This window comes from Schistosoma haematobium, chromosome ZW (assembly GCF_000699445.3).
Source record: "Schistosoma haematobium chromosome ZW, whole genome shotgun sequence".
Taxonomy (NCBI): domain Eukaryota; kingdom Metazoa; phylum Platyhelminthes; class Trematoda; order Strigeidida; family Schistosomatidae; genus Schistosoma; species Schistosoma haematobium.
Genome location: NC_067195.1, coordinates 58,293,307 through 58,319,957, shown reverse-complemented (window position 1 = coordinate 58,319,957; position 26,651 = coordinate 58,293,307). Strand labels below are relative to the sequence as shown.

General features: G+C 37.4%; 2 protein-coding genes across 4 annotated transcripts in view; one reads left to right on the top strand and one right to left on the bottom strand.

Moving 5' to 3' along the window:
• Window positions 1–13,524: 13,524 nt before the first annotated feature.
• Window positions 13,525–21,292, top strand: ENO1_1 (phosphopyruvate hydratase). 3 transcript variants are annotated; one of them, XM_051211876.1, is made up of 8 exons: window positions 13,525–13,600; window positions 14,417–15,031; window positions 15,342–15,566; window positions 16,969–17,036; window positions 17,224–17,512; window positions 18,298–18,575; window positions 20,220–20,453; window positions 21,062–21,290. In XM_051211876.1, exons 2-8 carry the CDS (start codon window positions 14,947–14,949, stop codon window positions 21,185–21,187), a joined length of 1,305 nt encoding a protein of 434 aa, XP_051071989.1. In that variant the 5' UTR covers window positions 13,525–13,600; window positions 14,417–14,946; the 3' UTR covers window positions 21,188–21,290. The 3 variants fall into 3 exon arrangements, with proteins under 3 accessions (XP_051071989.1, XP_051071988.1, XP_051071987.1); XM_051211875.1 differs by having other exon boundaries at window positions 14,417–15,566; XM_051211874.1 differs by having other exon boundaries at window positions 14,417–15,566; window positions 16,969–17,512; window positions 21,062–21,292.
• A 3,207-nt stretch (window positions 21,293–24,499) lies between these two features.
• Window positions 24,500–26,651, bottom strand: part of MEGF6 (multiple EGF-like-domains protein) — a 108,692-nt gene continuing 106,540 nt past the window's right edge. The window contains exon 30 of the mRNA XM_051211873.1: window positions 24,500–25,628. Within this exon, the coding sequence (XP_051071986.1) occupies window positions 25,576–25,628 (53 nt within the window). The 3' untranslated portion in view covers window positions 24,500–25,575. The remainder of the gene's footprint in view (window positions 25,629–26,651) is intronic.

Below are 26,651 nucleotides of genomic sequence, written 5' to 3'. Positions count from 1 at the left end.
CCCCCATCGTAGTTCCCAATTCTTTGAGTAGATCCCGTAGGGCTTCGAATCTGTTTTTGAGGACAGTCTTTAATTCGTTGAGTTTATCAGTATCTCGAAGAAACGGTGCATTAAATTTTTTCAATGCTGTTTCTCCAGTTGTCTGGTGCTTCTGTAGTTTCAGTCTTATCTTGGCCCCCACCAGGCGGTGATCTGAAGTCATGTCAAATTCTCTCATTCTTCTCACGTCTTTCATGGACCTTCCTAATTCCTTACTGATCCAAATGTGGTCGATCTGGTTTGCCGTAGTGTGGTTCAGCCGAACCAATGTAGCTTTATACATGTTTTTGTTGGACAAAGGTTGTCACCAAACACCATTTTGTTGAATGCACATGGATTTGCCAGTCTCTCCCAGTCCATATTTCTATGGTCTGCTGAAGCCTCTCACAAAACTGATCTTTATCGTCTTCGGTACTACTATTGGTGGATGAGTCGCATAGAATGACGTTCACTGCAATCCCCTCCTTCTTTATTTTCAAGGACGCGCTGATTATCCTGGATCCATGAAATTCCCATGCTATAAGTGCTTTACGTGCTTCCTTAAGAAGTATAAGTGCAACTCACTTAGTATGCAAGGCATTTCCTTCTTCGTGATCAGAATACAACAGCTGTTTACCACGAGCTAGTTTTTCCAATCCAGCCTACGTTCAATGGGTTTTACTTACTCCATATCGAGCTAGGTTAGAACTTCACATTTTTCTGCCATTCGACCGGTCCTTCCAGTCCGCCTAATTGTAAGAATATTCCTTATACATATATTGATTAGTACCTTGGTTACCAAAAAGTGCATCCATCTCGTGACTTCTTAGGTGTCTCGGGTTTCATCATGAGGCATCATAACTCCTTCAAATGAACGAATACTTTTCAAATCCAAATGGAGCGTTTGCATGGTTGAAATGGATTTTTCTGGTTTGTGCTAGTTTAATAATGTTGTTCTTTTGGGGATGAGTTTACTAACTGTATAGCAAACCTTCCACACTTACCAAGCCTTGCGGCTGTCAGCAACTTCAGAAGGGTCTCAGACGGAGTTATTAGTATAATCAACTTCATGATATAAAAATATTTAAAGTTCAGTGGTCTTTCTATGATAAATTTTCGGTCGGATTTACTTGTATTTCAATGACAATTGAGTGAATGACAGTATCACACCCCACAGAACCAGATCGATCGTATTTACACAATTAAAAATACAGAAGGTCAATGGATGGAACATGATCCAAGAGGGGAAATGAAATTATTTCAGATTGTGTTCAAGATTAATTTGAAGCTAACGAGCCAATGGATAACCGGAGAAGCTGCATTACAAAAGTTTAACACAACCTTCATTTGAGATACTGATCAGTTCAACGAATTCACGATAGCTCTCAACAATACGTTCCAAACCTTACAAGATCTGCTCAGAAAAGAGAAATCCGTTATGGAGGACAATTGGAAATGGATCAAAGAAGCACTACTTCGACATGTCAGGGGGTGTTGAACGACAAGAAGCATCGTCGTAAGGAATAGATCTCTATGGAAACTTTTGACAGTATTCAAGAAAGGAAGAACAAGAAGACTGCGACGAAAAACAGCCGAACGAGAACCGAGAAAGACAAGGCACAAGCTGAATACACAGAAGCAAACAAGCAAGTGAACTAGAGCATTAGAGCCGACAAACAGAAATATGTGGAAGAGCTAGCAACGACAGCGAAAAGGAAATATGAAACGACTATATGACATGACGAAGAAACTCACAGGGATATATAGTAAACTTGAGAGACCAGCCAAGGACAAAAGATGAAATCCAATCACTGAGATCCTAGAAGAACGAAAAGGATGGGTAGAACAATTCGAGAAACTGTTGATTGGACCGGCTCTATTGAATCCGCCGGACATCGGAGCAGCACTTACAGACCTTTCTATGTCACTCTGCCGACGATCGAAGAGATCAGGATGGTCATCAGACAAATCAAGAACGGGAAATCGGTAGGATCTGACGATATACTAGCTGAAGCGCTGAAGTCAGAAATAAAAGCAACCCCAAACGTGCTCTATATACTATTCAGGAAGATTTGGGAGGAATAACAAATGCAGAGGGACTAAAAAGAAGGACATCACATCAAGATACCGATGAAAGGAGATCAGAGCAAATGTGAGAACTGCAAATGCATCACACCATTGTCAGTACCATAACAAGTTTTCAATACTGTTGTTGAATCGGATGAAAGACTCAGTAGACGCACAATCTCGAGATCAACAGACCGGATTCCCTAAGGATCGGTCGCGCACAGACCGAATTGTGACACTACAGACCATCGTTTAACAACAAGTTGAATGGAACTTGTCATTATATATCAACTTACTTGACTATGAGAAGGGGTTTGACGGTGTAGATGAGAGAACCCTATTGAACCTTCTTCTATACTATGGTGTGCCAGAGAAGATCGTTAATATCATACGGGATTCATACGACGGAATACACTGCAAAGTGGTGCGTGAAGTACAACTGACAGACGCATTCCAAGTGAGGACCAGAGTTAGACAAGGTTGCTTACACTCTTACATCTTTTTCTTCTGTTCTTCAACTGAACTGTGAAGACCTCGACATCTGACGGGAAGCACGAAATGCAATAGACAGGTTGGATGCAACTAAACGATTCGGACTTCTCAAATGACTTGGCCCTTCCATCCCATTCCGAACGACAAATGATGATGATGTAGCAGCACTCTCTACATCAGTAGGCCTCAAAATACTCAGCATCCTCAAATACAACACAGAGAACACCAACCCAATCACACATGGTGGAGAAACTCTGGACGTGATGGAAACCTTCACGTAGCTGGTCGGCAGTATCATCGATGAACAAGAAGGATCTGTTGCAGAGTGAAGGTAAAGATGGACAAAGCGAGGGCCGCATTTTTACAGTTGAAGAACATATGGAACTCAAAACAACTGTCAACAAATATCAAAGTCACAGTCTTCAATACGAAATTCAAAACAATTCTACTGCATGGAGCTGAAACGTGGAGAACCACCACAACCATCATCAAAATATTATGAGTATCATAAAAAATAGTCTACACAAGATACTCAACATCCGTTGGTTTGATACTGTCAGCAAAAAGCCACTCTGAGAGAGAATAAACCGACTTCCAGCTGAAGGGGAAATTAGGAAAAGACGATGGAAGTGGATAGGATATACAGTGCCCAAATCACCATACTGCATCATCATGCAAGCGTTAACTTGGAATCCGAAAACGAACAGTAAAAGTGGAAGGCCCAGTACAGATTCGAATGGAGAGTGCTGGTGAGTGGCCTATGCTCCTCTACGAGCGGTAAAAGGCGAAAGTAAGTCTGAATAATGTTGTCATCAGTTTTATGTTTATTGTTATTATCTGGGGATGTAAGAGATAAAAAGGCACATCCATTTAGTATCAAGGTCGAACTGTCTAAAAACAATTTCAAATTTAGCTCTCTTCAAAAATGTTAAATTTAATTTCAGTATCTATATTTTTCAAAGTCACGGGATGAACGTTTACCGAGGAGAGTCTTGGTTTTGTTTACAAAATTTAGTTAATCAGATACCGTAGTGTTATAATAAATGCTCAAAGATTACTGTTAACCTCTAAAACTTCTGGGTTGATAAGCAATGTTTAAACATTTTGAATTACGTGATCATTATTAATGACTGTCTAGGGGAAACCCTAAGTCCCTATGGAATCTAATTTAATGAAAATCATGTTTTTCGTTGACATACACATCTAAGAAACACATATACAACATGCAAGTTTGTTCTTGGTTCCTTTCATGTCGTATCCGCCAATGCAAAGCGTATAGGTGTTTTGTGTGTGCACCCCGTCAGGGAATGTTTGTCTGCCCGCTTGGCTAAAGTTAGTCCGCTAGAAAAATTGCCTCGAAGATCTGTAGTGGCATTGGACCATAACTACACAATCCTCAAAGCTGAATACGAGATTACTCGGAAAATAGATATTCAGTATTTAACGCGGAGAAATACCTAACGATGGGAAAGGCGCGAATAAGGAATTGAATGAATTAGAGTTGATCGAATGGCATGGCTCGGCCATGCAGGCGTGGTCCCTGCTGAATGTTACCTTATATCTTCTATTCATATCAAATATATTGTTCTTTCTATAGTCTAACCTTGTTCTACATCATGTATTGGTAATTGATACGATACAGTGAGTTGTAGTCGATGGTGTGACTTCCACGTAAGATCTTATAGGTTGGGCAGTTATATCATGACAAATCTACAATTTTAGGATTAGGTCTATTATTAGAGCAGTACTAATATCATACTAGACCATAGTTCAGAAGATCTTCATCGAGCCACATTTTATAAGTACCGATGTGCACGATATCTTCAATCGCCCATTATTTTTAAACACGGCCACGTTTAACTTAGATGAATCCTTTAGATATTTCGCGACTTATTACGACGTTAGTCCAGTTTGTGTTTGGAAACCATGTAATGAGGGTTTCAAAAATAAACGGACTGATATTGAAAGTATGTAAATAACAACACTAATTTACATTTAATGATATGAAAACCAGTACATGCATAATTATTCTTCGCTTTTTTGAAAAATTCAGCTGCAAGATAACTGGAAGGCTGTAAAATCGTTTTGTAAGGTGGTATTAAAGAGAGCTCCTAGTAATTTTCGCCGGACCTAAGATAAATAAGAGAAAACATGTCACTTAGTACATTAGAATAATCAATTTTATCTAGTTAAAATAAAGAAATAAATTTATGTTGGCATGCAGAAATGAATATATACTGCGCTTAAAGGTTCGTCCATGAAACATCATCGCCATGGCATTCCGTACACAGCAGTTCCTGGCTGCCTAATCGTACAGAACAGTCAAAACAAATAGACGTTCCGTATCGTGAGCATTCGGTCCGATTTTCAGAACCCCCTTCTTCGTTCAGCGGTCAAACTAGTCGAAATCCCTCGCAGACGTCATTGTCTTCATCACTAGACTTTGTTGTTTGGTGTATCTTGCTCTTTAGCTGTTGGTAGGGTGATAATCCTACTGCATGGGTGAGTCATAGATTTGAAAGGACATTGAATGAACAACAGAACCACAGTCAGCTGGGTTAGGCGTAGAACCAAACATTAGATATAGTAATATAATCAGACTTGATTATGATAGCTATATTACTGAAATGCCTCATAACATGTTTTCTGATTGGTTGCAAAACATAAGCTGTGTCTGCAACGTTCTGCCGCACGTTATCGGCATAAAAGTAGTCAGTGGGCAGGCACAGAATAAACACTTGCTTAAAATTGAGGTTATCCTCTTTTTGTTTCAGTGACTTTGATTGGCTTGCATCACGACTGTCATTTAATATTTGAAGCGCATCAGGTTGGTGGCGTGATGATAGGCTAGCTCAACTTAGTAGTATGTGCGCCTTTAGGAAACCCGTATATTTCAGAAAATGTTGAACAACATGTAGACATGTGTATAGTGTGTTTTTGTCTACCTTTTAGCTAAAGAAAACCTCTGTGTTGCCCCTATTGCTTGCCGACTGATGGCTAGTAGTAGGTGGGTTTGTATATTTTATGTTTTTGTGACTCATCTGATACAATATCCATGGTAATACTGAACCAAGTACTTCTGTGAGTATTTCGAGTGACTCAATCGATATTTTTTGTTAGAGAGTCTTATCTCAAAGGTTATTCCCATGGAGTGAATTCGCAAGTGTCTTACAAGTCCTCTGACGTGTGAAAAAACATAACTATGATAAGTGAAGAAAACTTTTACTCACTGCTTCCACTTACAAAGTAAAGAGATCCCTACTGAGTGCTGTAAACACCTATTTGTTATTCTCTGGTCCACGTTGGATATGAAGAGAAAATCTCAAGGAATTGGTACCGTTATTAAACCATGGGGCTCTTAAATCATATATAACGGTGTATTTATAAGTTCCTTGGCTGTTATTCCATGTTTTGAGTGGCCTAACGTAGCAAAGAATTGTTCAATATGGTTCACAACCATCCGTGTACGAAAAGCTTAACGACATGCGGCGTTCTTCAAGTTACGTAAAAGAAAACTTAAGGACCACTGCTATAGGGAGAACTGAATGTATTCGACTGGTTAATCACTGTAATATTGGATGTCATTAATTTCGCTAAGCTTAAAATGCGTTTGTCTTACTCACATTTTGAACATGTTTACTTTTGACACTGATCTCGGACGTTTCAGTTTTTACACTGTTTGGGTTGGTAGTTTGGAAGTTTTGTACAGAAAACCTGAAGGCTAATTGTTTGTTATGCAGTTCTTATAATAGTTATTAGAATAATAAATTTGAGTTGATTACTCGTAAGTTACGGATAAACTTTAGTGTCTGAACTGGAAGTTGGTTCTCTTGTTATTTAGGTCGTACGTTATGAGTGGTTAGTCAACCATGCTTCAGTAACGAACTATGGCGAAACTTGGATGTAACACCTACACTACTAGTATCTTTTAAGTTAGATCTGATAGTGTAAGTAGTTGATGGAGAGTTGTGAAAAGAAACCACTGTAGTTGGCATGAAGAACATAGAGTGAAACGTAGCTCCGAGTAAGTGCGAAGTGATTTATTTGGAAGCACGTCCCACTCAGTTAAGTGTACTACGTGTAAATGAATTGTTTTTTTCGTAAGACCAAAGTTCAAGTACAGTAAGCTTTTAAACTCAAGAACAAGTTGAAATCTATAGACTGTTTCCAGACGTTATTTGCACTGCTTTCGCGTACAACACCAAAAACAAAAGTTAAGAGAGTCAATTCATAAATATACCTGTAGATACCGGTTGTTCTAGTTCATTCTAACGAATAACCATGAAGATGAGTGTTTTGTTTTTATGGGTGAAAAAAGGACTGACTGTTGATGCCGCATGAACTGTAGATATTTTATAAGCATTACAGAATGTACATCACGTACGGAGAACTCTGTGATGGGTGGTGCACGAACAGAGACAATCGACGTTCGTCTAACATGCAGACATGTCAACATAGTGCTCTGCTCTTTCCATGCTTGACGGGCATTTCGTAACAAGGTGTGTGTATTTTGATTTGCGGTTCAGATGTTGTACATAGTCACGAAACCCCTCAACAAGAGCTTATTTGTATAGAATGGTGCGAACTGAGTATATTGCACATTAAGCTGTAAATTTTCCTTATCGTGCAGCTTCAACCACTATTTACGCGTTATATGACGTACCACACTGAATGTCCGACAGCATCTGGTGGGACACTAGTTTAACCATAAAGAAAAAGGGTTAACTACATATAACGCTCATGCTTTAACACATAGCGATTCTACAAATAACAGAGTCAAGTCCCATATTCAGGATGATTTCTAGAGAAGCGGTGTCCATTAAATATACCATTCACTTAGATTTACCAATAGAATATCCGAACATCTAGAAGGAAAGAAAGCTACGGATCAATTGCGGCCGTCAGAAACTATCCAGCAAACGTTTCTGCTATAGTACATGATATGTCTAGTGGGCTGATAAAGAAGACGAACCACATGCGTTTAAAGTATGGAACGAAAGATTGTATGTTGATCGCAGATGAACTATCCAATTATGAAGCTGATTTTATCTCCTGGGAATATACTTGTGAGCTTTATGAATATGCCGCTATGTGTAACGGTAAATGTTGCTTGCTTTTTTGAAACGTTAGACTTTTGCAGGTACGTGCTACATTTATTAAAAATTTTATGTTACTACCATAACATTTTTTAAGACACCGTAGATGATTGGAGTAAGCAAGGGTTTTGAATTCACCAACAATTAGTACAGTCGCTTTTCATAGACAATCAAGGGAGTTTTTGTATAATATGCAACCTACCAGCATTGATAGCAGGAGAAAACTGCCAAGATTTGGGCATAACTCTGAGAATGAAGCAACACGCTAGTAAAACAATGGCAAGTATTCTAAACAGATGCATAAGCATTCTATTTCCCTGATATCTATCCAAGTAAAAATATTGTCCAGCGACCGGGTACAGGAACATATTCGTGAAGGTAATTGCTGTTACTGATAAAAAGTACATATAACTTAGATATCTAGATACTCAGACAACTCTCATAAAAGCTGGACTGCATGTGAGTACATTTCGAAATTTAATTAAACGGAATGTGCTTTTTTCACTAAAAATGTTTTAATTAAAAATCCAGCCACCAGTAACTGTTTCTTTTCTTCACATTCTTAGCAATACGTAAAGGTAGACCTGTATTGCTAACAGGTGTAGGCGCCTATGATAGTTTTGTGTCCACTTGGATACTTCATTTAACTTAGAACCTAAATGTAGTACACTTTCATCAAAATGCGTGACACCTGAGAAGGCCACAAGTATTCAGAATTTGACAGCTCATTGACCAGCAACGCCGTTATAATCAAAACGTGCCAACCCAGTCAAATCAGAAGTCAGAAGAGAAGATGCCCGAAGACATATTTGTTAGAATATCGGTGTATCAAGAAGTTATTAATCTTAGCTGGCTAGCCGTTGTAGGAGATAATAATAATATATTTCTGCAAGGGCAGGTAAACGCCATTTTATAGGCATGATCTACAAATTGCATTTGTTGGCTCTTAGTAGGGTCGTTAAGTAGATATAATCAATAAAAGTGAATAACAGTACATTAGTGCAGATGTCTGAGAGCGTTAATGATTAGGTTTACGTTTTAGTATTACATTGAATACAGTCTTCAAAATATTTTCCCAAAGTGGCATCGCGTCCACGTTACACACCAGATCAAAGTTCGGCATAGCTGTGTTAAAATTCTGGTTGTGCTAAGTATTTATGCACTACAACTTTTGAAGTCTATAGTTGTTATAAAGTAGACTTGTAGAACGCTTGGCATAAATTATGACCTTGAGGAAGCGCGTAGATCAAGACTTTCCAGTAGTCGTACGTTCCATAACTGTGTCATCAGAGCAGGATTCTGAAAAAAAGAGAAACAGTGGAGCCGCAAGGCACTTGGATATGAATGCTAAACAATGCTTTACAATTTGTAGTGGGACAGACACAGGTGAGGTAAATTACTAGAATAAATTCACACTAGCTCTAGTTGCTAGAGCAAAATGTTACCAGAGGCTCCATATAAGATAATGCAGTAATAAAGAACAATGAATTGTGATATTTACCAAGGTGGAGTAAGTTCAGATGAAGGAAGGCAAGTCAAGGTTGGAATAAGGAAGGCTGTTTATTAGAACGGACATTGCATAAAGAGAGTAAAGTCTTTAGAAAACTAATAACTATATCTTTTGTTGTCTGATTTCTGAAATTCTTTTTCCATCAGATGCTTGCCACACAGTCCTAGTGTAAAAGCCCGAGTTAGCATGTTATTAGTAGAATAGCTAGTGCAACATAAAATTGGATACATGAGTCTGGATGGTGAAGGTAGGAGAATAACCTCAATATCACAGAATGATTTACTTGTTTTCAATCATAAAGATTTTGATACAAGCAAAACGTTCTTCCCATAAGCATGAGTGGGTTGAAGTCATCGCCCTCACCATCAATGCTTACTGGTCAGTAACTCCACCCCCCTCCTTTTGTGATGTCAGGCTCATTTCAAGTTATTTTGGATATATATATAATACGTCACACAACGCTCTGTGTTTTACATCCTGTTGGAAGCTACTGTTTCTACAAGCACCATTTTACAATCTTATCAGACGGTTACAAATTATGAACTGTGGGTAAGGCATTGACGCAATGCTGTAATTATTCATAGTATAAAGTATAGGTTACCAATCAAAGTATAGGCATTAGGAAGAGTATATTGTAGGCTAGTTGTTTACAAAAATAGGGGAAAAAGTGTGAAAATATATGAGTTATGGATAAGGTAACGAGTGGTGAAATAAAATAAATGGCTCTAATAATAGATCCAATTCTAAAATTCCAAATTTGTCATGATGTAACTGCCTAATTTATAAAACCTCACGAATCATTGTCTACATTGAGTCATCGTGTCGTAACAATTACCAATATATGATGGAGGAAACATCCAAGCTGGAGATAGAACAATATTTTTCATATGAGTAGCAGCGGGTTGTACAGAGCGACCATGCCTTCGAGGTTGAGCCATGTTATCCGATCAATTCGAATTCCTTCAATTTATTGTTCCCGCCTTCTCCATCACTGGGGTTTTCTCCGCGTTAATGTTGAATATCCATTTCCCCAGTTGTCTCGTGTTCAGCTTTGAGGATTGTGTAGTTAGGGTCTAATGACACTACAAGCGTTCCCTAACGATCAACTTTAGTTGAGTAACATCAATAGGTCTAGTGAGTTCTCTATCTATACCAAGTAATAAGTTAAGGAGGGAAAAGTATCTAATATAACTGCGAAGTGGGAAAGTAAGGCAAACAGAACATGGAGTCTGATTCGGTTTACACATGTAGAGAGCCTATGACAACGGTAAAGTCCGGATTCAAATCGGCGTCTACGGTTTGTAGTGATATTTGAATGGCATTCAAAATTTTCTGTACATCGATGGACGGGGACATGGGTCATCCATGGTTACTCATTCTGTACATCGAGTAGAACAGTTCACACACGTTAAGAGGTTAGAGTGTCTATTTAAACCTGGAAAGGTTCTACCAAATCCAGATGAACACGGTCGTAACGAGCGTCGGCAGTTGCGAAGGAGCTCAGATGACACTTGTTGTGTCTAATTACCTTGGATTTCTGACAGCTTACACAGGAGTGTGCCCACACCTTCACGTCTTTAGTCAAACCAGGCCAACGAAATAGTTCTGTTATAAGCTTGACGGTTGCACGAACGCCTGGATGAGGAAACCTGTGCAGTGTTTCGGCATTATTGGACGATCCTTGTAGATATGTCGCATAGTAATGTCTCTTTATCCGTAAACTAAACTGAGAAGTGTAGTCCAGCTGTTGAGACTCTCGAAGAGAGTACTTGTCTGAAGATGAGCTTGAAGAGAAGGTAAGAGGTTTGTGGTCGGTGAAAGGAGTGAATTCTCAGCGTACAGCAAAATATATAGCTAGGGGTACCCTATCGAAAGTACTATACCTCAGTTCAGTATCTTGATACCAGAAGAATGTCAAAGGTTGACAGGTGTGATTAACCCATTATTGTAAGGCTCCTTGGACTGCTAATTCCGATGCGTCTACTGCGATACTAATGGGTGCTTCGGTGTCCCGGTGTGCGAGCATAGTTATTTTTGCGATGAGTTCCCTAACTGTGGTGAATGCTTTTGATGATTTTTGCATTTCCACGAATCTGGTTGGTTAAGAGTCTGATAAGAGACGCGCATTTCGGTATGAATCGTCCATGGAAACCTGCCAGACCACTGGACGTGCGTAGTTGCTTGATTGTGGTCGATTCTGGGTAATCCAGAATGACTGCCATTTTACTTTTCGGAGGTCATATACCGTTAGCATCAATGATGTGTCCGATGAAATCTAGAGTCGCCAGGTTGATGCCAATCACTGTTGTCACTTTTAGAGGCTATGTGTAACGGAGATGCACATGAGTTTTTTGATAGCCGAACGATTCCTGAGTCTATCATATGATCGAATTCATTCTTAGCCAACCTCAGCATTTCGGGAGCTATTTGGCGCGCTTTCAAAAATACAGGTAATAATGTAGTCATTATGTGATGTGTAACATTTCTGGTTGCACATGGCTGCTTAGGCTGTGTTTGTTTTATCTCGGTGTACATATCCAGTATTTTTTGATAGCATGAATCGGTTGTGTTCTGTACAGTGACTGGGGATAGTTTAAAATCGGAATTAGAAGTTACACTAACAAATAATTTGTTATTGTCATCCACCAACCCCCGTTTGCGAGTGTCAGTGAATAAATTATAATGTTTTAGCAGGTCTGCTTCAATGATTGACATGGAAGCATCTGCAGCAACTAAGATCCAGTGATTAGGTTTCCGTAAAACCATGTTACGATACGCATATCGCTTGCTGTATGTGGCAATCGGTTTCCCATTTGCCGCCTGTAGGTTGAAAACTGCTTCATCCAGTCGGTCGTTAAAATTTTCAGGAAGAATGCCAGCTTCCGCACCAAAGTCGATGAGGTAGCGAAATTTAGTCATCACATCAGTGATGTATGAGAGATGGCTATATTTGTCGCCTGAATTTGCTGTTAACACAGGCCGGCTGGGAATTTTCCCCCTGAACGTTTTCCGTGTCGGTTGGCTTGGAGCTCTTAAGATTTCAGGGTCTTCTGCAATTTCGAGAAGACATACCATTCTGATTATTTTGGTGGCACAAATCAGGGTTATCTGTCCCTCGTGATCTAGAGACAGACGTTTTCGTGAAAAACTATGAGGAGTTTGTGAGCGCATACGTTCATGACGAATACTAAGGTAACGAGTCAGAGTATTACAAAGTCCTTTAATGTCATTTTGTGTTGTCTGAGGTTTTTATTCCATTCGATATACCTCGGAGTTAGAAGTTCTTGTGATGTGGTGTTTGAATGGACTAATGATACCTTTGTACTGGTTGAATGTTTGATTTCGAATTCTAAATACAGTACATTCGTTGTGCCTGTGTCTTCTTAATTCAATTGCGTTAATCCTGGAATTCCTAGTTCATACGACAATTAGAATACTATATTGGCATCGCGAGCATGATTCAAACCTGCGCGGGGAAACCCCATTGGATTTCCAGTATGCGGTCGGCAGATGGATACGGCTCGTCTACAGCGTTGTTTTAGAATGGGACGAGAAAAGTTGTCTAAACAGATATTCATCAAAGGTCGGTTGACCAATGACCTCTCTCATTCGTAGCAGCAGTTCTATTGCTGAACCACGTTGTAGAGTTGTAGAGCTTCGTAAGGTTCTGAGACGTCACTAGTATGCATACTAGGTGTGACGTACCTGTCGAAATCGTGCGGTAGTTCCCTCAATACTGGGAGGAATTGTGTATGTGGAAGTCAGCTCCTGCATATCTCACCACCTAAGATGCCGCAAGTATTCGGAGTTAGACAAAACACTAAAGAGTAGCACTTTTGTGATCGAAACCTACCAACCCAATCAAATCAGAAGTCAAAAAAGGAGAGGCTTGAAGATATATTCGATAGAATGTCGATATATTGAGAAGTGATTAACTTAAGCTGGCTAGCGGTTGTCGATGTGTAGCACCACATATCCACTCATGATCTGATGCGGATTTTGGGGATTTTTTTTACCGTTACAGTTCGAAGCCTTACAACTGTTTACACTGACCTATGTTAGTCAATATGAAAAACCGTTCAAACTAAAATCAAGTTCGATCATATTGCTAATTTATTGACAGAAGCCCTTTTTCTAGTTTATGTTTTACTCAGTAATCACAAAAGACATAATTCCAGTCATTATTGATAATTTCACTAGGTCGGTGGTGTTAGCTAAAAAAAGAGAAGTTTTTTGTATTAAGAATACGCAAAAGATTTTCTAGAAACAGTTAATAAGTCAGGTACTAGCTTTTCGGTTTTTTGAAACAAATTGAAACCATGGATTGTTTTACTGTATAAACTGATGACCATGTAGATCGGTTGGTAAAGCAGTAAGTCACGTAGGTTATTTGGGACATGGGTCGGTTGGAGATTTGGTACGCAGTCTTCCCCATTGACACTTATGCTACTTATTACAAATCTAGTTTGACAGTCTGGACTGTAGGAATTCTCTATTATTTATTTAATGTATTTCAGTCTAGATTCTGTACAGCCCGTATGACCAAGGCCGAGGAAATGAGTTGACAACTTAAATTAAGAGGGGAATTGTGGATTTTACCTCTTGATGTCAGTTTTTGTAGCGGAAAATCGTCTTCCCCTACGTCGACTATTTGGGGGACATTTCCGTGAAGTACCCAGCTCGAATGCGCAGATGTTAACATGCATTTTCAGAAATCTCACAAGTAACAGACCTAAGCGTATATGACCCAGAACTACTAAAATTGTCGAAGTGGTAATGGACAATAGGTGCTTTCACCTAGTTCGCATTCGTGTCTAGCAGGGTCACTAATGACTCCCAATAGGGATTTCCCAAGTTTAGATTTAATTTGCTCGTTTTGCTTAATTCAGATTAAACAGCTAGTTTATAAACTATATGAATGTACTGTAAAGTTTGCGTTGGTTAGTTTGGATTAGTTATAAGGGCGTCAGATACTTATTCTCTTGCTTATAGGCATGGTAAGTACTATGTTTATAAACCTATTTTCGTGAAGGCTATTAGTGTCGTCCGTTTTTTAAGGTTCTAAAGGTGTTATAGTATAAACAATCTCCACAGATCACAAAGGCACTGTAGCATGCTTATGTTAGTGCATTAATAGATATTACACGGTAAATTAGTCCTTCGCGTGTAAAAATACGTTTTTCAATAAGTTCAGAGCAATTTTTCATATAAGGTTGTATTCATTACCTTTTAGGCTAGCGAAATATATTCAAGATGGCATACCTCCGAACTGGTGCAGAATTTATATCATCGTATCGTTCCAGTCTTAATCGGATGAGTGAACTTCAAAAAAAGATAAAAATGTTCGGATTCAACAATGCTTATTATAATCAGGTTGGACTTTTGAAACATGATTGGCTACCTCATAGTCCTGTTTGGCGCGAGGCTCTCCGTCGACTTCCGCGCGAACTACAGGAAGCTAGGGACTTCCGAATTTCACGGGCGACTCATCTCTACGCTTCGAAAAATATTTTGCCGAAGGAAGAGTGGATAACCATTGAAGATGATATCCCATACTTGGATCCGTACGTCGAAATTGTCGTGAAAGAACTGAATGACCGATCAAACTGGGATAATTTTGTCAACCCCGAAATATATAGTGAATAAATGTAAATGTTTACATTATCTCTTAGTGACAAATTAGTCTAATAAAAGTTGATAAAAAGCATCGTTCTTACTGTATTATGTTCTAACCTAGCTAACCACAATTTTTCTCCACAGAAAATGTCCATTATATCGATTCACGCCCGTCAAATTTTTGATAGCCGGGGAAACCCAACAGTTGAGGTGGATTTAAAAACATCTAAAGGTATGTTGTTAGACGATTAGTTTATGAACATTGGTCTTTTTTTCAACTTGATGCACAAATCTTTCACATGTACTAACGTGATTTCACCACTGTTATTGTACACTAATCGTCGCAGTTGGTGATTTTACGTTTATCCGCCACAATTCGCTCGTTAGAAGGGGTTTGTCAAGGTCGATACTCAATGGAGAATAGATATCTAATACCTTGTTACTGATTTACCAGGTAGTTCCGCAGCGGATTTTAAGTTCCATTAGAAGTTAACTGTGATAAATCTTATATATAGATTCAAATGTGAACGTACTCTTTTCAGGTTTATTCCGCGCTGCCGTTCCAAGTGGGGCTTCGACAGGTGTCCATGAGGCTCTTGAGTTACGTGATACCAAGTCAAAGGCTTATATGGGGAAGGGGGTTTTAACAGCAGTCAGTAATGTGAATACAACTATTGCTCCAGCTCTAATTCAAAAAAATATCCCCGTAACTGATCAAGCAGCTATTGACAGATTTATGATTGATCTTGATGGCACGGAAAACAAGGGTGAGTTATTTGGTGACCCTTTTCCTCGTTACATGAAATATGTAAATAACGTTATTTGTTAGGTTAATTGGTTCTTCAGAAGTAAAAAGTGCAATTTACACTCAAGTGACTTTATTTTCACGTTCAGAAATGACGTCAGGTAATAGGGCGTTCTTTCTGCAAAAAACTTGTGATATATTAAAAGCCTTATTTCGTTAAAAAATTGTAGTTCGTTAAAACTCACTTGTTCTGTATCGAATGTGAGATCAACTGCCCGTAAACAATTCTATTCTATGATATCGTAATTTTCTAGTGTTTAGTCCCACCAGTAGCCTTGATTTTAACCACTCTATAATTGTTTTTTGAAGTTGAAGTCCCATAATTTCTCTATATACATCTTTGCATCACTTTTTGAACAATGCTTTTAGTGTTTAATCTTTCTCATTGATTCCACTCCTATTCTGGCTCGCACTAATAGTCTTAATTCCACTTTTGTATGCTGATTTTGCATGGTAACTTGGTTTAACATACATTTTCCAGTTTTAAAACTAATTGGTGACTGACTAAAAAGCATAAATACAAATGAGTCTCATTTCGAGAACTATAAAATAGCTCGTAAAGTTGCTTCCTACTTTGGAGAACTTATAAATGCTGAGTTTTTGTGGATTTTTACAATAAGAATTGTAGTCTTATTAGATATCAGCCTGCTTATGAACAATAAGTTTTGGGTAACATATTGAACTAAGCTCTTCCAAAAATCTCAACCGACCAAATTTATATGCCTGACAACCGTTGAGGGGGTGGTTTTATTTATTTTCTTGAACACAAATATTGGTACAAAGGGATACCAAATAGATAGGCGCCACACAAGTCGCTTGATTTGTGTGATTTGTGTATGTGGGCTGTGATACTGCCCGGGTGCCCAAACCGAAGCAGTTGGTTTTCTTAGGGGGCAGTTCCATGGTAGCCGGTGGTCAATGATTGGTTCATACGCCATTTGTTCCTTTAGGATCCTGGGACCGATGTCTATCGTTGGTTTGGAATCAGGGTCTTCCAACTCCCCTAGGTAGACCCTCTGTGCCTACCAACCCGGTTAGAGCTCCAAACATTCGCTTCTCGTCCTCTCAGTTTTGTAAACAACCCCTGCCACAAGAAGGCTGAGTAGGAATTCCCTGGCAGTGGCTGTATACGCGTGGCCATGTGAGGGCATTTCGAGAGGGAGAGTGGATTCCCCACCCTCGGCCGTACCAGGGCCGAAGTACTTATAAAGTATTCATGTATCTTTGATTGCTTCAGGTACTTTAGCATATAGGATCAATTGTATTTTTAATGATATCAATAATAACTTATGAAACCGATAGTATCGCCTATAAAGCCTTTGTAGATTTGAGATTTTTCATATAAAAATAATCCTTTATTTCAGAAAAACTCGGGGCCAATGCTATATTGGGAGTATCTTTGGCTGTGTGCAAAGCTGGTGCAGCTGAAGCCGTGAGTTATGTTTAAGTTGTACTCTCTAATCAATATATAGAAACTGAATTTATTTTAGTTTATTTTGCACATTAAATATTAGATATGACCTACAAACTTAAGCAATAAGCCCAGTTATTGAGACTTCAGTTTTGTACTCCTACTTTTTGTTTTTCATAAATTTTACTTGCGGTTTCTTTTGTTTCAGGGTTTACCTCTCTATAGGTATATTGCGAAGTTAGCTGGGCACGAAAATGTTATAATGCCTGTCCCAGCATTCAATGTCATTAATGGTGGCAGTCATGCCGGCAACAAGCTAGCCATGCAAGAATTCATGATTCTGCCTACTGGGGCCAGCTCTTTCACTGAAGCAATGAAGATCGGTTCTGAGGTGTACCACAATTTAAAAGCTGTAATCAAACGTGAATATGGATTGGATGCGTGCAACGTTGGTGACGAGGGTGGTTTTGCACCGAATATACAGGATAATATGAAAGGTAAGCTTGGCACTTTATTCGGTAACCTTTGTTAGTTTCTTCGTTTTCTTTTCAATATATCAAGCTTAAATTACTGTATGCTTTATTTTATGGAGTCACGTCTGATCAACCCATCACATTTCACAACACAGTAAAAAGTAAAATCGGTAACAATCAAACATTAAATTAAATGTAAGATAAAATTTACTGTTTTTGGAAACGACTAGATGACTTCTTATCTCTAATCAGTTTTGAACCATATCCTATTTTAAACTGTTTAGGACTTCAACCGTAAAGCCTATCTAGGTTAAATCAATAACTTCAGACTTCATTCAAGATTCTAAACACTGTCCATTCCTGTCGAGTAAGAACCATTTGGTTACAGCATTGGTTGGAACTTGTTCTGTAAACCGTCTATACTACTTAATAAAATAGTTCTCCCTACAAAACTAGTAACTAACTCGAAAGCACAGACCAACTAGTAATTTTTCTTTGGAATGTTAGGTTAGGTTACTTAATCATTAATAACGTAAGTTCACTAATAGTTGCTCTATAAACTACCAAATGGTTTATCGGGATTTGGTAAGAAATTGAAGAGTTTCAGATCTTTATAGTTTATTAATTCGAAGCAACTATTTATAATGTATGTGAAGCAGGATGGTTTTGTTATTTCTCTTTGTAGAGGTGATAGTAAAGACATGACACTTCGTACAATTACTCGTATGGGTAGTTAGTAATTATGCCTATTTCTTTTTAGCTATAGTTTTCATAGATTGTTTGTACTCATAGAGCTGTAATATTTCCAGGTCTTCAGCTGCTTGAAGAAGCCATAAAAATTGCTGGCTATACTGGAAAAGTAGAGATCGGTATGGATTGTGCGGCTTCTGAGTTTCACAAGAATGGGAAGTATGATTTGGATTTCAAGAACCCTCATTCTGCAGAATCTGCCTGGCTTAGTCCTGATGCAATGACAAATGTGTACAAGGAAATGATAAGCAAATATCCAATAGTGAGCATTGAAGATCCAGTTGATCAGGATGATTGGGAAACATGGCCTAAACTAACTGCTTCAACAAACATTCAAGTAATAGTATTGTTCCTAACTAGACTCACGTCTTGTCTATTTTCTTAACTTAGCGGTCACACTGTTTTGTTTATTTCTTAACTATCAGATATCCTGCGTTCAACAAGTTGCTATTAATACTTTTAGAAATCATGTTTCCAAAAGTCGTCCCTCATCATTATCAATTAGAATATTTGGGATACTAATCAGTGTGGGAATTTGACTATTCCATCTTCCCTATCTTGTTCTTTGATTGTCTCGGTTTATGATAAACGCAGAAGTCGACGTAGTAAATATGGTTGACTAAGTATCAGGTTCCGTGGTCGTCAAATGTCTAAATAGAAATAGAAAAAACCAGGCAGGCTTTAAAACTTTTCGTGAAGGAATTGATCAAATATTCATTCTTCCATAGGTTTCGCGTCATTGACATATGGCTAAATGTAGTTGTATTCCCTGGTCCAAATCCGGCACTCAACTACATCGATCATTGTTCTAGTGTGTTACAAAATATGCTCTTAAACGGTGCGTTAACTCACCAAAGCTTTTTATTCGAATACTAGTAGTTGAATCAGACCAAATTGCACATTATCTGAATTGGTAACGTCAAATCCTGTCTGTCAGGAATTCTTTATTTCATTTTTAAATCTATTTTTGCTATCGTCCTTTAGGAGGTAACGCTTTTCGGGATTAGCATTTTCTATGTTGCGACTTATCCACACAAGTAACAGTTCTGTCTAGCAAATATCAAAGAATTCCTCAAGCGACAGTATTGTAATACTGAGATTAAATTCCTCTCTTCTGCTCCCAAGCGATTTTTCTCACCATTTTAATGACATCTTAAAGATGAAACCAAAATCCTGCACACTTTCTGATGGATCAAAATCTAGCTTGTTTCAGGAATAACTAGTACCTGTGTCTTTTCTGATTTATTCTGTTAAAATTCTATCACCGGTACTCCAACTCTTAAAACTCTACATATCACTGCCCAGATGACTTACCTCCGGCCCTTTCTAAAGGTGGTGGCGGCCTTCTGGTTGAGGAAATGACTGCGTTCACAAAGCTTTGGGAGCTAGGGTATTTCAACAACATGAAATGAGTCGATAATCCTCCCTATCGTTAAAAATGGTTCACGTCACCTATTAAAGAACTATCGTGGAATAAGTCTGCTTTCGATTGTGTTCATACCATACACTAATTTGTAGTCGTTATTGTTCCTTTTTTTATTCATACACGCACCTTACATCCTTTATCTCTTCCCATTCTCATTATTATTGTGTGGGGTATATGTATCTGGTACCACGTTGTACCAATATGTGTTCAAATAAATGAATGAACTATTACATGTTTCATTGGGTGGTTACCTGTTTTGCCTTCCTTACTTGTCCCAGTATTTAATATTTTTATAATCGTAACACATTGATGTTTGTTTAACCGTATTCTCTCACAATCATAAATATACTCCCCACGAATTGAATAATACATTGGTTCACCGGAAAACCACACATCACCCAGGCTTTTACACTAGGACCTAAATAGCACAGTTCAATCGTGTGGCAACCACACAAGTACCCAAAAACCTAGTGGATCAGATAACTTTCATCAAATATTTTCTAATCTGTATATTTGTAGGTGCATTTTTAACTTTTATTCTGGCTTATTTTTCAGATTGTTGGAGACGATTTGACTGTTACCAATCCAAAGCGCATTAAAAAGGCCATTTCTTCAAAGGCTTGCAATTGTCTTCTTTTGAAAGTAAACCAGATAGGTTCATTAACCGAGTCCATTGAAGCTTGCAAGTTAGCACAAAACGCAGGTTGGGGTGTCATGGTTTCACATCGATCTGGTGAAACGGAAGATACTTTCATTGCTGATCTAGTTGTTGGCCTTTGCACTGGACAGGTATGCCTTTTCATTTCCATAACATTTATTAATATACGATATAAACACTATACAAACCATTCCATTGTCGATTATGATTAAGTATTTTCATGTCAATTAACACTACAATGTATTCACTCGGATATGATATCAGACTGAATACATCAAAGCATATCAATTAATCTCAGTAGTTACATTCTTTTCAAATTCCGTACCTTGTAATAATTTATTCTTTCACAGTTAATTCTAGTCACATGGATGGATTACGCTAATAACAGTAGAGCGAATTGCTTATACGCAACTTGCCAAACGACTACAATTGTCAAAAGTGTTTAAATGACGTATAGTTATTGTTTTAATTAAAAAGTGGATATTACACCAGTTGATTCGTTATTAAACGACTAAAGTAAAATACCACATTACTGTAATTATACACTGACTCTTAAGTGCTTCAATTTCATATTGATTAAATACCTATATCTGCTTCGGTTTGAGCACACGGGCAGTATCACAGCCCTCATACATATCAAATGAGATCTGTGTGGCGCATATGTATTTGGTGCCTCCTCGTACCAATATCTATGTGTTAAAATAAATAATAAATAAATAATTTTTATTTATCGTTTTAGATAAAAGCCGGTGCACCATGTCGTTCTGATCGTTTGGCCAAATACAACCAACTTTTACGTATTGAAGAAGAGTTGGGAGCAGGAGCAAAATATGCCGGGAAAAACTTCCGCCATCCTAAAGTATAAGAATAATTAATAAAATTAACACTTCACTTGGAGAACTAAATTGATTTAGTTTATTGTCTTATTATGTAGACTGTTGTTTAAGAATAAAATATCTCATTTCTTATATCTTTGGAGTATATTAGCGTGTTAATGCTGTCCGGATTTGGTGAATAGTTTATTATGCTTTGACAAGATAGTACTCAAAGGTTTCGTTAATAACTACTAGTTTTTTGTCACACCACTTCGTTCAATATATCGACCGAAGCTTCTTTTTCTGATATCCACTTCGATTGCGTCACCGCGATCCATCTAATGTCTTTCTGGTTCTAGCAATGTATTGTAGCCACATACTAATAATCCGTCCTGATAGTAATCACTAACAACTATACAGGATTTCCGTCTTCATTTGAATTATTAGCTATGAAAAAAGCTTATTTTTGGTGGTTTGTTTTCGATCTAATTATTCTCACTAAATTCCGTGACAATATTTCCCTGATTGAACTAATCGCTGCTTTAAGACTTCTGGGCCATGATTTTATGTTAGATCTGCATGTAACTAATAGAACAATATATAGTCTTAGTTTTCAATGTTGTGCAGTGTTTCTCGATATTCAGAATTTACAGAAGCCAGCATACTAATCTATTATAATGAATCGTCCCAGGACGCGCGTTGTCCGCGGTATCCTAAACGAGACCAAGCCGTAATGGATACAGCCTGTGAATTAAAATAATCGTTGCAAAACCCCGTTAACTAAATGGTTGCTTACCGTCTCCCCTTGGTCACTACTGTCATATGTATCAATCTGTTATTTTGAGACAATTGGGACAGTTGTTAGTTTCACCACATCTGTATGTTATGGGATCTTCCCAAGTGTGGTTTACTGTGGTTCATTGTCTTGAGGTTGCTTAGTAGATCCATGTTTAAGTAGCACCATCAACAGTGAGTGTGCACCTAATAACGGGAACTAACTGAGGAAATAACTATTTAATATACGGTAATATTTGAATTTGCCTAGTAAAATCACGAGAAGCAGTTACTTGTTTAAATAACATACTAATTCTCTACGACCATATTTTTAAGAGTTTGTATTTATTCTCAGTTTAACCAATATGTTTATGCAGGTTCAAGCGAAAGTAATAATCTGATTAATGGTGCAGAGGATGAATTATAATCCGGCCGTTAGTAAAGCTATCTCAGAAAAGTACGGGACTATTATTCACTCAATCCGGGAGATTGGACTGATGAGCGGAACACTTTAGAGAACAGTTCGAGTGGCCTTCAGCCACATTTATTACCCACTATCGTCAAGCGACCTGAATGGGAAATCGATGAAAGTCCTCCAACACTTAGCGAGGTTGGGAAGGTTATAAGAAATTTAAATCGAGGGAGATTTCTAAAGATGATGGTTCAGTTTTAGCAGTTACATTGATTGCAATCTTAGTTGAATTCTTAAAACAACCTAATATCAACCGAGTGTTCTCAATTGCTGGTAGTCCTAGTTTATAAGAGAGAGTAAAGATCCTCTTGTAGTAATCACAGAAATCTGTTTGACTATTATGGTATCTCAAATATTCGCCTCAATAATACTTCGACGTCTAACTAGAGCTTGTGAAGTGCAAACTCCAGAGAACCAAGCTAGTTTCAGACCTGGACGTGGATGTATAGATCAAATATTCACTCTTCAGTAGATTCCAGAACATAGACATTCTCTTTGACGTCTTACTATTGTTGTATTCCTTAACCTTGAGACATGGCTCGAATTTGTTGATTGTGAGGGCCTGTGACAATGTCCGTCAATGGAAGGCGTACCAAAGAAATACGTTAACCTTGTACAGGTTTCCTACTCGAACACTTCTGGTCGAGTCTGATCTTATGGCAAATTGTCATCGTAGTTGTTCCCTTCAAGGTTGTTCGCTTTTTCCATATTTATCTAAATTTTAACAGACATGGTTTTAAAGGAGACGCTGTCATCGTTTGACTTTTTATGGATTGGTTATCTACCAGTAGGTTCACTTTGAATACGCAGATGATTGTTTGGTGAAGACGCTGACAAGATGTAGTCTTCTGACCGCCTTAAGCAGCAATGCAAGGATGTTACCAAGTAAAAATGGGAAATCAGTTGATGAGGCAGTAAATCTTCATCAACTGAGGTGGTTGGGACGTGTGTTACCTGTGCCCAACCACCAATTACCTCTACTTGTGATGTGTTCTGGTGTGGGAGTGGGCTGGAAAAAAGTTATGGCGGTCAAACCAAAACATGACGCCAGTTCGTGAGACAATTGCACTGAGCCTTGTTAATAGGTATAAGCTGGTTGGCGTCTGCATGATTATCATAACCAGTCGCTAGAGACTTTAAATGACATAGCTGGAAATTGTTTGCATTGCTCAGGTGTATCCACCCTTTGCCTTCTCCCAAATTCTGAGATTTCAAATTTTTCATACCTTTTTTGTTTTTAATTCACTAATTTATCTTTTCAAGTTGTATCTTTGATGCCTAATTTTTCCTATTACCACCAATACTACCACTACTTCTACCATTCTAGGGTTTCACCTGATAATTTCATCTGTGTGCTAACGGGGTTTGGCAGTTTGGACTAATATACATTCGTAGAAGTGCTACTTTGTGACTGAATGTTTTATGAGTACTTATTGAATAGCCTTCCTTGCAAAGCATCTTCTGAAACATTTTACTGACTGTTTACTAGTCAAGTTTGTAGTCTTTGAGAAAATTAAGTTAGCGCTTCAACTAAGCGTAAAATTATTTATGTTACTTCTGAACATCCAGTGAAGATATGACCGTAATTGGTTTTGGACCTATTTATCTGAATTCCGACATCTTTTCAAGTATCTTTGTGATTCGTCTTTATTACAATAAGTATACTAGAGATTGTTTATTCGGTTGACTTCAAAGGGTCTTTTATATTGCTGAATAAACGCGTTTACTAGCCTTCTCGTTCTTAATCTTTTTCAATTATTAATTTATTTCATGTTCAGAAGTATAAATAAAAATATAATACAACCCCTTTATCAACTGGAGCTTCCTATGAATGACTTTATGTTGTACTCCTAATTATATTATCAGGCTGCCGAAGCTGGATCGAATAAGTCGTGAGCCTGCGGTCTGGTAGTTGAAAATCCAACACCTAATTCACCGCTCTTTCATGTTGACTAAACTATCTGATTTTCACGAAATAATTTCATGGATAATATGCGATTTTCAATTGTTTAAATGTCTATACTTCTGAGTGGAATGAGAATGGTCGGCCGCCTGAGTTTCGTTAGATACTTTTGTGAAAATTCGGAATAATGAACAGACAATAACAAGTACATAATTTGAGTTGAAATATAAATTATTTCAAGGAATAGAACAGAAGGAACACTGTATAACATGAAAATACGAATAACAGCAGAAATAAATCTAACATGTTATAGATTATAGTGTATGTACAATTTATGAACAGAATATGAATTATGTACGTTTAACTAGTTGAGATTTCAGAGCATCACTCTTTGTATAACAGTCCTTTCTCTTAAGTCTCTATTTAAACAAATCAGTGTCTGTATGTACGTTTTGACGTGGATTCATGTGTATATCGTTCAAGAACAATTCATACTATCTTATGATAAAATCATTACGTTGTATCAATCATGTAATTAAGTGCATAATACGTATCAAGAACAGATTAACCATAAATATAGTTATGTAATGCTAATTTTATTCATATTTTATCATTATCTTCGTATATAAACTTTTTCATTAATTAAATGACAACATAAAATACTGAGAAGAAATAATTTCGAAAGTAACTGAAGGTAAACCATAGAAAATGAAAACAGACTGAATAAGATTTTTTGTTAAAAAAACCTATGTAAACATAAATTAATATATTTATAATATCCCAATAAGTAAGAAAAATTAAATTTTCTAACATTTCGTCACTCGGTGTAAGCCGCTTCTTCAGAATAAACAAATAACCCAATTAAAATAATATAATGAAACAATATAAGAATATTATGTGCAATTCATTTAATTGATTTAAAATTATCCAATCAAATTTTGGGTAATGATACCTATAATGAATTTTTTTGTTATATTTTGCCTAAAATATTGAAGAATAATTGGTATTATATAATAAATAACATGCCTATATTTTCATTTGTGTACATCATTATTACTTATTGTAATTATTTTTTTGTAATTATAATGTAACATTGATTATTATTATTAATTAATTAATTATAATAGATCGTTTTCTTCATTTGTTGTATTAGTTTGTTTTCATTGTTCAAAATAAATAAAAAATATTGTTTTAACCATAATATGAAGTAGATTGATCTAAACTGTGAAAATAAATCTTCAATTTATATAGTTAATAAATTAATTAACTAGTTTAAATGAAATTTATCATTATTTATTCATTTTCATACTTAATGTTGATTGTTCATTTATATAATTCATTTCTAAATTAAAAGAAAAAAAAAGTAAAAGAGAGGTTTTTGTTATATCTTAGTGAAAATTAAATGACGAGTAACTTTTGAGAACTATTCATGGACGCCCCCAAATGCCCTGGTATGGCCGAGAGTGGGGTGGGCTCGCGCTCCCTCTCGAAATGCTCTCACACAACCAGGCGTATACAGCCTCTGCCAGGGAAGTCCTACTCACTGCCTTCTCGTGGCAGGGGTGTTTTTACGAAATTGAGAGGACGAAAAGCGAATGTCCGGTGCTTTAACCGGATTCCAAACCAATAGTGCATATGGGTTCCAGTATCATGCGGGGACAAATGGCGTATGAACCAATCGTTGGTCACCGGCTACCATGGGACTGCATCTCCTTACGATGCTCCACTGCCTTGTAGGTCAGACCTTCAGGTCAAAGAAAAACACCTGCTTCGGTCTGGGCACCCGGGCAGTATCACAGCCCTCACACGAATCAAATGATTTATGTGGAGCATATCTATTTGGTACCTCTTGTACCAATGTTTATGTGTTTAAATAAATAATAATAAACAAACTATTAATGGACTAATATTTTATATATATTGTTATTGTGTAACTATTCAGTAACTAGACTGTATCGATATTCCGCTGATTATAAGCTTCATTTTGACTTAAAGATCATTATTGTTCTTAAGTTATACTCAGTTTTTTGATTAACGTCTTCCACGTTTACAGCCACTTTTGGCTTTAGTTTGTATAAATGTTTGCTATTTTATGGTGTAATGCAGTCTGTTTGGCTGATAGATAAACTGAGTATATTTGAAATAAACGATTCACATAATGGAAGCTACTATTAGTGTTCTGAATTCAAATGGAAGGTATAGGATAACAAAGGACCATTAAGGATGCTAGGTCACTCATACCGGTCGAACCTCATTGGTTTAACACAATACTACGATTGAATATGTCATATTTTGATTGGCGAATATATCACATGATAACTAGCTAGTCTTAAAATACACATCATTTTTGAACTGCTTTCTAACA

Coding starts and splice junctions, on each gene's coding strand:
- ENO1_1 (XM_051211876.1), top strand. CDS start 14,947: ATGTCCATTATATCGATTCACGCCCGTCAAATTTTTGATAGCCGGGGA. Junction 15,032..15,341: donor GGATTTAAAAACATCTAAAG/GTATGTTGTTAG, acceptor TACTCTTTTCAG/GTTTATTCCGCGCTGCCGTT. Junction 20,454..21,061: donor TTGGCCTTTGCACTGGACAG/GTATGCCTTTTC, acceptor TTATCGTTTTAG/ATAAAAGCCGGTGCACCATG.